The sequence below is a fragment of the Emydura macquarii genome, unplaced genomic scaffold (genome assembly GCF_026122565.2).
Source record: "Emydura macquarii macquarii isolate MOO-44397 ecotype Brisbane River unplaced genomic scaffold, CSIRO-AGI_Emac_v2 contig_2676, whole genome shotgun sequence".
NCBI lineage: Eukaryota > Metazoa > Chordata > Testudines > Chelidae > Emydura > Emydura macquarii.
In genome coordinates, this window is record NW_027132813.1 from 41,447,887 (window position 1) to 41,460,423 (window position 12,537).

At 41.6% G+C, this 12,537-nt stretch overlaps 1 protein-coding gene across 2 annotated transcripts in view; it reads left to right on the forward strand.

The window, feature by feature from the left end:
• Window positions 1–1,867: 1,867 nt before the first annotated feature.
• Window positions 1,868–12,537, forward strand: part of BFSP1 (beaded filament structural protein 1) — a 48,243-nt gene continuing 37,573 nt past the window's right edge. For both annotated transcript variants that reach the window (XM_067564662.1, XM_067564663.1), the window contains exon 1: window positions 1,868–2,238. In XM_067564662.1, coding sequence (XP_067420763.1) covers window positions 1,868–2,238 — 371 coding nt within the window. The remainder of the gene's footprint in view (window positions 2,239–12,537) is intronic.

A 12,537-nucleotide genomic window follows, 5' to 3' on the forward strand; every position in this document is an offset into this window, starting at 1 on the left:
GCTTACCTTTGGTCCAGAATCAGTGCTACTTCTGATGTTGCAGTACAATGAATTAATTCCATGTCCTTGGTGCCAGTGTTGAGTCAGTACTGTACACATGTTGTTATACTAAAAAAAAAAAAAAGAGGATGTATCTACCTGTGGCCCTAGGCTCCCCACAATAAAATTATGAAAAGCAAAATTAGATCAGCCATGTAACACCAAACTCCTCTCTCCTCACGCATCTGATCTCTGTCAAAGACCCACTTCCACAGCAGCTGGACTAACAGAGGATTATGTAGCTCCACTAGGTATCCTTGTCCAGCTCAGAGAGAGAGATGTAGATAATAATTGACCCGTGTGGCAAGAGCTGTATGGAAGTCAGTGGTCTCTGTTCAGTATTAACTAGGGGTCTGATTTGCAAAGATGCTATGCACCCACTTCCCCGGTTGTTCAACACCTCTAAAAATCCAGCACTGTATCAGTCTTCATATAGTGCCAAAAGCATGCCTGGTGCTTCATATGCCATGTCAAACAAATAGCAGGTTTTTCTCCCAATGAGCATACAAACCAGGGACCGAATTTTCAAAAGAGCTCAGCACTCAAAATTGGGACTAGATTTTCAAGAACCTAGCTTCTAATCTGGCATCAAAATATTGTGGCCAGACTTTCAGGAAAATTCAGCACACTGGCTGTGTGGTGGGTGCTGAGCAGTTTTGAAAATCTGATTCATATTTAGATGCCTAAATAGAAGCTGAGCTCTTCTGACAATCTGGGGTCCATCTGGGACACATTAGAGTGAGGAAGACAGGACAGACCCAAAGGGATTGATCCTGTGCAGTGGAAGTCTGGAATGCTGTGCACATAAACACCAAGGAAATGATCAGGAGCTGATGCTTATAATTGTAAAAACTAATTTTGTTTCTTTATATATGATTTAGAACCCAATTTCCAGACATATCCTTCTCAGTTACTTCCACAATTGGGCACCTAGATTTGCACTTAGTATCCTGAAGCTGCTCTTAGGATACTTAAGTGTTGATTAATGTTCTCAGTTGTACAATGTCTAATGTAGACATGTCCATGTTTGAAAATTGGCATCTGACAAAAGGGTTAGTGACAGAGGACTGCTGAGACATTATTGTAGTCTTGGAATCCCTTGATGCGATGCTGGGTGTGGTGCTGAGGGACAGATCACAGGACAAGTTATATTTTGCCACTAGAAAGAGAGAAAAGAATTGGAGTTGATGTATCCATTGCTAACAGGGCAGCTAGTTGATGTGGGGCTTTCTTGCGCTCTACTTCTGAACGCAGGTACCCTTTTGTTCCTGAACAATCACAAAAAACATTAGACTAGTCAAAAGGTAAACATTACTCTTGCTCATCCCCCCCCCCCCCCCTCGCAAAACCCCTGATTCAGCAAAAGGATTCCATACACTGTCCTAGACAAACAACCCAAACTCAAAAAACCCAGCCACCAAATGCTTTGAACTCAAGCCTCTAAAACTGCACACGCTTTGTTTTGTTGTCGCTGTATAGCATTCTAATCCACCGACAAAAGCTGGATGCCACTCTCTCTTTTAAACTGGCATGCACAATTGCAGCTCATGGAAAGAGAGAAAGAAAAAGAGTCCCCCAAATTGCTGACAGCCTCTGGAAAGGCAGAGAGGAATGAGGCGGGGCTATTTGAATTTATTTAATTTGCTGCAAGTGGCTGGCATTTAGTGCCACAAACTGCCGTGGAGAGAAATCATAGGCATTTGGGGATGACGGGGGGCTAGCTTCCATTTCTCCTCCCTAAATCCCCCAAACACATTTCAGATCCAAACTGGAGAGACAGAGAGACACAGAAGAGGGGATCTTGGGCCCGCATGGCCTCCCCCAAGCCATGTATAGAAGTAGCTACCTGCGTGAAGTGCGCAAGGAGAAATATGAGCGATCCGATGCCTATGATGAGCTGCGGGGCTCCACAGAGTTCAGCAGCCTGGCCCAAGCCCAGGGCCTGGAGAACCTGCAGGAGCTCAATGAGAGGTTTGCCAACTACATCAACCGGGCCCGGGTGCTGGAGCAACGCAACACCATCTTCCGTAAGCAGCTGGAGACCTTCCAGCGCATGGATGTGCTGGTGGGCTTGGAGGAGGCCTTTGCTGAGCAGATTGAGTTGAACCGCCTGCGCATCCGTGAGCTGTACGCTGACCGGGCCAAACTGGAGCGTGAGGACAAGGACTCTCAGCGCATGCTCGACGAATACCGTAACAAGTAAGCCAGCCAGAGTCAAGGGGGCTGCCCAGCTCCTCATTTTGGGTGTCTATGACCCCTACGTCTTACCACTCCCTGGGTGTTTGTCACTGTTAGGCACACACACATCTCTCAGCTCTTGAAGCACTTTATTCTCAAAGAACATGTTAATTTCACCTTGCTCTGGCTTCAGAAAGCTCTTAATTGGATGTATTTCTTTAGAATAGGGGGGATGAGCCCCATTTCTCCTCAAACATCCATAGCCCCCCTCGCTTTCAGAGTCTGTTATTTGCTAGCTCTCCCTCACTATGAGAAGGCCTGGCTGACAGCAGCATACTCTAGTCGCCTAATGAGTCCAAAAGCCATAAAACAAAGTCCAGGGGGCCGAGGTCTGTCCTGGATGCTGGTGCATGGCTCCTCTATTGACTTCTGTGTGCCTAAGAGCTAGGACTAGATGTCGGAGGGAGCTGCATGGCAGCAGCTGAGAGGAGATGTTGGCTCTAGCTGTATTTCTTTATGACTGTCCACATTCAGTGCATGAAAAACGTTACAGCCCCACAAATTGCTTTTATTTCTTAATTCCACAAAACCCAGAAGAATATACCTGAGTGTCTTCCTGAGAAATAGCACATGTGCTTATCTGCAAAGATTGCCATATCTAGGCAACCTAGTTGCATCTGACGAAGTGGGTTGCAGCTCACGAAAGCTTTTGCCTGCAGAAATTAAATGAGTTAGTCTTTAAAGTGCTACAGAACTCTCGTTGTTTTTGCTGTATACAGACTAACACGGCTACCCCTCTGGAGCATATCTAGGGCAGTGCATTTCAATTACCCTAAGCTAAGGATACAGGTATTACTTGCACTGATCTCCAGGTTCAGATTGGGGTTTTTTGCTTTGCTTTTCCTAATGTATATGGCATCCCTTCATGCCCAGTCCTGCACAACACCTGGGCAGAGTGTAAGAAGGGGGAAAGTGATGAACATAACTTGGAGCACCGGGGAGCCCCCAGAGTGCATTTCATGAGAGTGCTGCTCTATGGGCCCCTGTTAGTCCTGCCGATTAGCAGTAGCGTGGTCTTTGCAGGGAACGCATAGGTAAGCACCCTGTTAGTTTATGAGCATTGCGTTTATGCCTGCAAGAAGCACAGTAGAAAAGGCACACCCAGTTGGGGGGCATGAGGGACATAGGCAGCTTTAAATTGCCTTTATGCTGCCCTGATTCTGGGCTGGCTAAGAACCAGAGCATCCCCATTAGAACAGCCCTGGAGGCTGCTCTTACAGCTATCTTACCTGAGCTACCTTAGGCATATACAGTACTGAACCCCTGGCAAGCCCCCTGTGCTGGGGCTTGCAAGAGGGGGTAGCACGGAGCTGCTTTTTTCACCCTGTTCACCCTCTGAGTTGAGGAGATTCTCTCAAGGCCCTTCTCTACCCCCTCCCACTCCTTCATACACTACTGCAGCAATGCACAGGGTCTGGGATGCGGGGGAGAATCTCTCCCTTTATTTTTTCAGCCTCACCCATCGTCCATTTGCACTATAAGTAAAGGGAGTGGGGTGCACTGGAGCTGGAGATTTGCTCAGGCAAAAAGACTGCACCTGATGTTTAGCCTTACTCCTCACCACATGTAATCTCTGCTCATGCTTGATACCTATCGTGCCACATCAGACAGGGTCAGCATTACAGGTTGTGTTCCTGCTCTGGTCAGCCTAATAAATTAGTCAATCTAATTCTAATAGAGGGGCAGAAGAGCAGTCCAAGGTCTTTTGATCCTTTGTATCACAGAGTGTCTTTGGGAACTCGGCAGGCAGCATTGTAGTATGGACCCATTTCCCCTCCCCGCAAAATGGAACACAACCTGCTTTTGAATGATGAAAGCTTGTAAAAATGCAACTCCTGGTGGGTGATCCTTGTAGCACTCACCCAAAACAGCTTTAAATCAGATGATCAGCAAATAGATTAAACATAACCTTATCCTGTGACTAAAGGACTGGATTGGGGCACAGGAGACATGGGTTCAACTCCTGGTTCTGTTACAGACTTCCTGTGTGACCTTGCCCACGTCTTGTGATGTCTCTGAGTCTGATCCTCCACTGCCTTTCCCCTGGCACAGTCATTTATGTGTGGGTGTGAAATACACCAAGCCTGAATGGTTGTGTTTTGCACTCATTCTGGCAATTAACTGATCTTTGACTACTAGCGGTAAATAGGCCCAATGGCCTGTGCTGGGATGTTAGTTAAGGTGGGTTCTGAGTTACTACAGGGAATTATTTCTGTGTGTCTGGCTGGTGAGTCTTGCTCACATGCCAAGGGTTTAGCTGATCGCCATTTGGGATCAGCAGGGAATTTCCCCCCAGGACAGATTGGCAGAGGCCCTGGGGTTTTTTCACCTTCCTCTGCAGCATGCAGCTTGGGTCACTTGCTGGTGGATTCTCTGTACTGTAAAATTCTTTAAACCATGATTTGAGGACTTCAATAACTCAGTCATAGGTTGGGGTCTATTACAGGAGTAGGTGGGTGAGGTTCAGGGCCCCCACGTGGGAGGGAAAAAGGGTACACTTTACCAGGGCCCAGTCTTGGCTGCAACCCCCATTACCATGAGAAAAAAATTGAGGCTAAATTGTAGATCATGTCTTTGGATATTTATAGAAACTTATTTCCCTGCATCTATGTATCTATTGTCCAGATCTTGTGAGATTTGGTGGAGCCAGTCAGAAGCAGTGTTAGAGCAGTCTCAAGCAATATTCTGAACAGTGAGATGCTGGGCCTGCTGGCCCAGCCCAGCCCCTTCCCCAGAATAGAGAGTGTGTGCTTGTGCAGTTAAACTAGGACTTGTAGTATGAGACAGAGACAGAGAGATTTGTGCTCCTCTCTGTGACATAGTCTATCATATCAAGATCAACAACTCACCCTTTCAGAGTTCCTTGTGCATAGGCAAGAGGGAGGGACAGCTGGTGGGAGGGGCAAAGCAAAGCACCATAAGACAATGGGAGCCAGTGCTGCTGCTGCTTCTAGTAGGATTTGCAGGCCCAAACACATATGTGAATAAGTGTCTAATTCACTCACAGTCTCACACACACACCCTGTACTGCCATGTCTGGTGGTGGCTATAAATACAAATCAGGCAGCCAGACACGTAAGGAGGTAGAAGAAAGGGAACTAAAAGAAGCTAAAGGACACCAATATTTCCTCCAGTTTTTCAAATCAGACAAGGCCTTTCTGCAGTCAGGCATATACTAACTAGGGAAGTAGATGAATAAAATCAGGATGAAAATTATTTCAGTATAGCAACTGTGTCTGGCACTGGCAATTGATTACAAAGAAAAGCTGCCAGAACATGCATTGTGTGACTCCAATCTAATGCTTGAAGATAGTCAGGTAGTATCACCATTATAATGACCAAAAAGTTACAAAATAGTCAGCAAATTTGTAGGACTGTCAGGCTGGGTGTTATGTTAAACAAAAATAGCAAAGGGGGGGGGGGGGGGCATTTTTCGGAAATGTAGAATATGTAACAGGAATTTCAGAATTTAAACTTTTTTCATGGCTTATGAAATTGTATGTATGGGATGAGGGATTGTGGTATGTGTGTGGGAGGGGGCCTGTGTTAAAAGTTTGTACTGGGCCCAAAAAAATTATGCTTGGGTCCTGGTGAGGTTCTGTGGCCTGCGTTGTGTAGGAGGTCAGACTAGATGATCATAATGGTCCCTTCTGACCTTAAAGTCTATGAGTCTATGTTCAGCTGGAAACAGCTAAACGAGATGGAAGGCAAGCTAAGGTCATCTGTGCCTTAGCTGCCCATCTGTAAAATGAAGCTAGCACTTCCCTATGGCCCAGAGAGAGGAGAAATGTATTAATGTTAGTGTCATGCTCAGATGCACACATGATGGGGGCTGTACATGCATCCAGTTAAAGTTTTGTGGTCTAATAATTTTAAACATAAAAAATTAATAATATGAACTAATTAGTGTGATTTAAAAATCTATTACTCTGTATGCCCAATGCATTTTTACCATAAATGTTCATGAGAATTTTTGATTACATAGAGAACTCTTCTTAAATACCTAGCTACATGTTTCCTACTGTGTATGGCATCTCTTCATGCCCAGTCCTGCACAACACATGGGCAGAGAACTCTATACAGAGAACTCTTCTTTAATACCTAACTTCATGTTAGATGAGAATGAGTGCAAAACTTCCTTCCTAGCCTATAAAATCATGGGCATAGAGTAAAGTGCTTTAGAAAACTGCCTAATTTTTCTATATATTTGGGTAAAAATGTGTTTTATCATCTCTTCATGGAAGATTTAAAACAATAGAACAAAGACTCAAAGAAATTAAATACACAAATCTCTCCTTAAATTTAAATCTGATTTCAAGAATCTGCCTGAAACTAACAAGAGTCAGACAACAACTAGCTAAAACTGATGTCATTATAACAGATCCTCTTGTCCCCTTTGGCAGTTTCTTGAGTAATTACATGTTGCACTCTCTCATTAAATCAGATCACTTCCCAACACTTAGTTTAATATGATGCAATGAAAAGCAAAGGAGCTTGCACCAGTTGCTTATAACTGGGAAAAAAGCTGCAAGACATAGAAAAATGGGGGTAGGGGAAAGCTGTAATACAAGAAAAAAATGGCAACACCAGATGCTATTTTATAATGGAGATCTAGGCTTGATGCTATTGGAATTAGGGGTGCACAAGGAAAGCAGGATGGATCCAGTCTGTAATGTGCCTTGCTGACACAATAATTTGAAGCTTTTGGATTCAAACAAAGTGGTAATGTCGCCTACTGAATGAAGTTGTTGTTATAGCTTGAAGAAACAGACTCTTAATAGTCTCCTGAACTCATTATGCATATAATTTAATGTTGCTCTTGCTATAAACTCTTCAAAAAGAAAAACTGTAAAGAATGAAGTTGCCACAAATCACTAAAAATTCTCATTCTGGTTTTATGATGCATATTATTAAGCAGTAGCAGCAAATAAAAGTAGCAGTATAAATATTCTCTGTGTTTGGCAGCTGTCTCCATTCCAGCGAAGGTAGCTAATATAAAATAAATAAATAAAGATATATTGGGATATTTTTTATGGAGTGGGGATTGCTGTTCCCTAACTGAGGCTGCAACCACTTACCATTATAAATCTGTATTTTAGTTTGGAGAAAACTAATTTGGCCTGGAAATGACCATATTTATTTTGAAGGCAAAGGTGAATGTTTCTGCGAAGCTTGGAGAAAATTGGTCAAACCATTTTTGAGTTACAGTTCATTTAAAAATTAGCTGGTTTGAAATTTTGTTTTTTGTCTGATGTGTTTTCATGTCTCTCTAGCACAAAACCAGTTTGCTGGTTAGTCTTAGATGTTTTAAATCTCTTTGAAAAGTCATGCATGAACTATAAGTAAAGATATACATTGTGAGGAATAATAGTTATTAATGGTTTTTGCCAGGGCCCAGTCATGCTGCCTATAATACAAATTCACTCCTATGCTAATGGGCAGCACAAAGCTATATGTACTACTTAAGCCCTAAAAATGGGGGCAAAGTAGGTTTTAAATGGTGCCTATGCCTTTGACCTTCTGCATAGCAGTATATTTTACCCATCAAGGCATTATATCTGTATGAGCCTGTTGTCCTCAAAGGCAGATAGCAGCTTGGAAAGGACATGAGGTTTCTTCTGTATGGGAGGTTAGGCAAGAACATCTTTTAACTCAGGTGGTAGGATCCGGGGAGTTCGGAGCTGTAGAAGCAGAGAGCTAGACCATGTGCTTATTCAGGAGAGATGGTAGTCTCTCATAGCTAAGATTACAATTACTCTACAGGACAATTTATGAGACGGAGTTTGATCTCACATATAGGAGAAGAAAGAGGGAAAAAAATCCTTGTGCTTTGAAACGTTTAGGGTTAAGTCAAAAATAGGGATAAATAATACTGACCCCTCTGTAAAGTGTTTTGAGATCCACTGATGAAAAGTTCTAAAGAAGAGGCAAGTATCATAGTTATTATTAATACTAAAAAAAATTAAGTAAATCAAGTAAGAACTTTTAAAAATTGAAATAATGTAAAATGTCTCCTTTTTGAACCACCCTCCCCCCACCAAAGTGTCTAATGTTTCTTCCTATCCCCATGTCACAGTTTTGAAATACACTAGGAGGTAGATTGAATCTATTCTTACATATCAGTGAAATGAATTAATTAATATTTAAAGTATGTTTGCTTTATTATACAGATAGCAGCTTGTTTTTTTATAACATTTAAACATATGTTCATTGTTACTGTATTTTCAGATTCATGAAGTTCTTCTCCCTTAGTAGATTCTATGGGGGTCTTGGATCATCTGGGCTTCATTCTGTAATCTCTATTTACACTGAGTAGCACTTACTCTCAGGAGTAGTCTTGTTGAGATCAGTAGAAATACTCACATGAGTATGTGCTGCCCATTGTAAGGGTTGTGGCATTGGGCCCTTCTTTTGTGTCTCTCTTTTTGGGATAGAGAGTAACTACACTGATTGCTTTTTTCCTCCTTCTGCCTTGGTTACTCTGGATTTAGCTGCTGCCTGCATGCTGTGAATGTTCACCATGCCCCACTACAGAACTAAAAATCAATGCTTCAGCAGAAAATAGCAGAGCACAGGAAAGGAAAAATTAGCACATACTGAGGACATGGTAGGCGCTAATTCCTTTTGGCACAGCTGGAAATAATTTAAGCCAAATAAGCAAAAATAAATCCCAGCTATATAGAACTGCCAAAATCAAGGCAGAACACTTGTGGGGTTTATAGAAAGGAATTCAATCTGGATATCGCTAGAAGAACAAAATAGCATCACTAGAAAAAAACAGTTGCACCTGAAGACATCATCAAAATCTACACTCCCTTAACAATACAGGAACGAGGAGATTCCTTTCAGAAAATCTCACCAATGTGGAAACAAGGTGGCCCAAATAATAAATCAAATGAGGTGCTGGAAGACAACACTGGACAGATCCAAGAACACCTCCCAGGATGATATACTCTAACCCTCCAAAATGGATACTTCCCTGAGACATGATTAGATATGGGCTGATCATCCTAAATAGAAAAGTGAAGCTGCCCTCAAACCAAACAGCTACAGAGTTATCTGTGTTAACAGCAGCAGCATCAGACCAGTCTGTATCATCCTCAACAAAAGAATAATACAGTATTTGATGAGCCACAATAAAATCAATGAAAGCTACATTGGCTTTTGCCCCAAGCAATGAACTAAGGACCACTTCTTTCTCCTACAGATGCTAATTTACTAATATGTAAAAAAACCATAAAATAGGGAAATATATTTGCCTGCTTCATAGCTTTAAAATAAAAGGTTTTAATTCAATCTGGCTCCTAGGATGGACTCTTAAATTTCTACAAAATGGAATTGGTCGGCAAACACGTGATCTCAATAAATCCATGCACCAATCCAACTAATTTAGGATACAAATAAATATGCAAACCAAGGTCTTGAAGGAAGAAAGGGTAGTAAAAGAGGTAAACTCAGCTGAGTCCTCATTGATCTGTATCTTAATTCCCTACCATCCCTAATGGAGCAATCCCTAAACCTAGCATTCCCAGATAAAATCCTGGCTATATGCTGATGATCTGGTCATATAATCAACCTATGCAAGAAGATTTCCAGAGAAATCTTCTAGAAATGAATTGTCATGTATGGGCTCTACAGATCAACCTGGAGAAATCAAACATCATGATATTTCAGAAAAAGCCTAAACAACCAAAGGCGAGTATAATTTTCTTAGGTACATATAGATTGAACACACTCTAAATTATACATACTCCAACATAAAACACTTCAGGGGGATTCAGACTGTGTTGAATTACAGGAAAAAGCTCTGTAGGCCTTTTACATTCTAAGGAATATAATCATTCCCTGAGATCAATATCTTTAACCTCCTGATTATCAGAGCAAACAAACCTGTCCAAAGCCACACAAGTACTTCAGATTTTAATCCAATACTTAGAATACCAACTGAGAGGTCACTGGGAAGAACAAATCGAAAACAGCAGCAAGCTAGACGGCTCACAGAGATCCCCACACAGAACTATCATGCCATCAGACTAGATCTCTACATTGAAATGTGCAAAATGGAGTCAGACTCCTTGAATACAGAACGTGACCACAAACTAACTATTGAAATAGGGAAGCACAAAGCAGTTCAAACCCAGAGAGAAGTGACTGTGCAACCATTGTGACAGAGAGTGTGAGAACATAGGCCATACTGGTTCAGACCAATGGTCCATCTAGCCCAATATCCTGTCTGCCGACTTAATTTCATTGTGCTATGTGAACTGGTAAATAACACTTCCCTATTCACTTTCTCCACACCATTCCTGATTTTGAAGGCTTCTATTATATCCCCCTTGGTTGTCTCTTTTCTAAAATGATCAGTCTTTTTAATCTCTCCTCATATGGAAGCTGTCTCATCCCCCAATCATTTTTGTTACTCTTCTCTGTACCTTTCCAAATTCAAATACATATAGATATACATATATTTAAGATGGAGTGACCAAAACTGCATGTAGTATTCAAGGTGTGGGCATACCATGGATTTATATAGTAGCATTATCATATTTTCTGTTTTATTATCTATCCCTTTCCTAATGGTTCCTAACATTGTTAGCTTTTTTGACTTTCGCTGCACATTGAGTGGATATGAGACAGAGAGGCGCTCTGCTCCAATAAGCAACGTATGAAGATGTGTGAGGAAGACATTTCCTAAGCTATCAGGAGTCATGAAAAACCTCTCATTAAAAAACAATAAAGAAAAAATCAGTGCCTAATCCTGGGCGAAAAGAGGAAAGTGGGAGATGGCATCATGCTATGCAGCCCCCTGACAAATGGAAGCATGGACCTAGCCTGAGTGGATCGTACATACCTCTGACAGATATTTAATGGGTCTGTCTGGTTTTGGTTTGTTGTTTTTTACACTTGTATAGCTTGTCATGCCAATAAAGACTCATTGAACCGAATTGTGTACTGTTTTAGCTGCTCTGTGTTTGGTTTCTACTTGGTGGATTGTCCAATCACTGATGCTTTTCTACCCCACCCACTCATGGTACCCACAACTTACAAATGTTTCATCTCGCTTTTTCAGAGTACAAAATACTTGCTTCTTTCTGTGATCAAAATGCAAAAATAGCCTGTTGCGACTAGCACATTTTATTACCGATGTTCAAATGTACCACCTCCTCACCCCTCAGTCTCTTCCAAATACAAAGATTTTAGCATTCAGGCACTCAAACACAAACACTGAATTTATCCCATTGACTTGCATTATTAGCTAACCCAGTACTTTTTGACCTTTTTTCTATTTGTGGACCCCTAAAATATTTCAAATGGAGGTGTGGACCCCTTTGGAAATCTTAGACATAATCTGTGGACCCTCAGGGGTCCATGGTCCACAAGTTGAAAACCACTGTTCTATGGTAATTACAACCTTTTGCGCACCCCTTGGACATAGTTTGCAGACCACAAGGATCCACAGGCTGAAAACTACTGAACTAGGCCACATATACTTTTGAAGTTATATTTTAAATGCACTAGGACTGCTACACTATTTGCAGAATTAAATCCTGATGAACCACTTGAAAACAGATCTTATGTTCACATTTATTTTTCTCTCATCTTTAATGGCATTCACAGCTCTTCATATTAGCATGAATAATTCAGACTCTGTGGATCAATGATAATGATTTCTTTCTCTAGAACTCACTTAAGCATTCCTGGGGACTGCCTATCACAGCTTGCAATTTCATGTTACTAATTATGTTAATTGTATTAAGTATATTTATAGTAGTAGTATATTTTGCCTGTGGGAAGGCTGAAAATATAGAGTATATTTTGCTCTTTCCATGGTATCCAGAAAATTATTACAAACTAGATTATTTTAATGTCAATGAGTAAGCACAAGTAATTTTTAACTGGAAAAAAAAAATTAAAGCTACTCATTAAAAGGGAGTGTTTCATTTAAAATATATCCAAAGATAAAAACTCATGGGATTTGTGTGTAGTGTAACTCACTGGGAATTGCTAGATATAAAGCTAGGCACTTGTTTCGTCAATAATTCTTCATAACAATTTTTGTTGTTGTGATAAAGTTCGGCCGGAGGGCTACAAAAGGGTACTTGAAGGGCAGGTATGTCAGCCTGAGAATGTTGAAGGCCCTTTTCCCTGCAGGCAGGGGCGAGGTTACTTCAGGTCAATTAGAGGCACCTATGCCCAATTAAAGGGTACTCCAGCCCTACTAAAAGCCCGCCTCTGCTAGAGAGAAGGGGGGAGAGACAC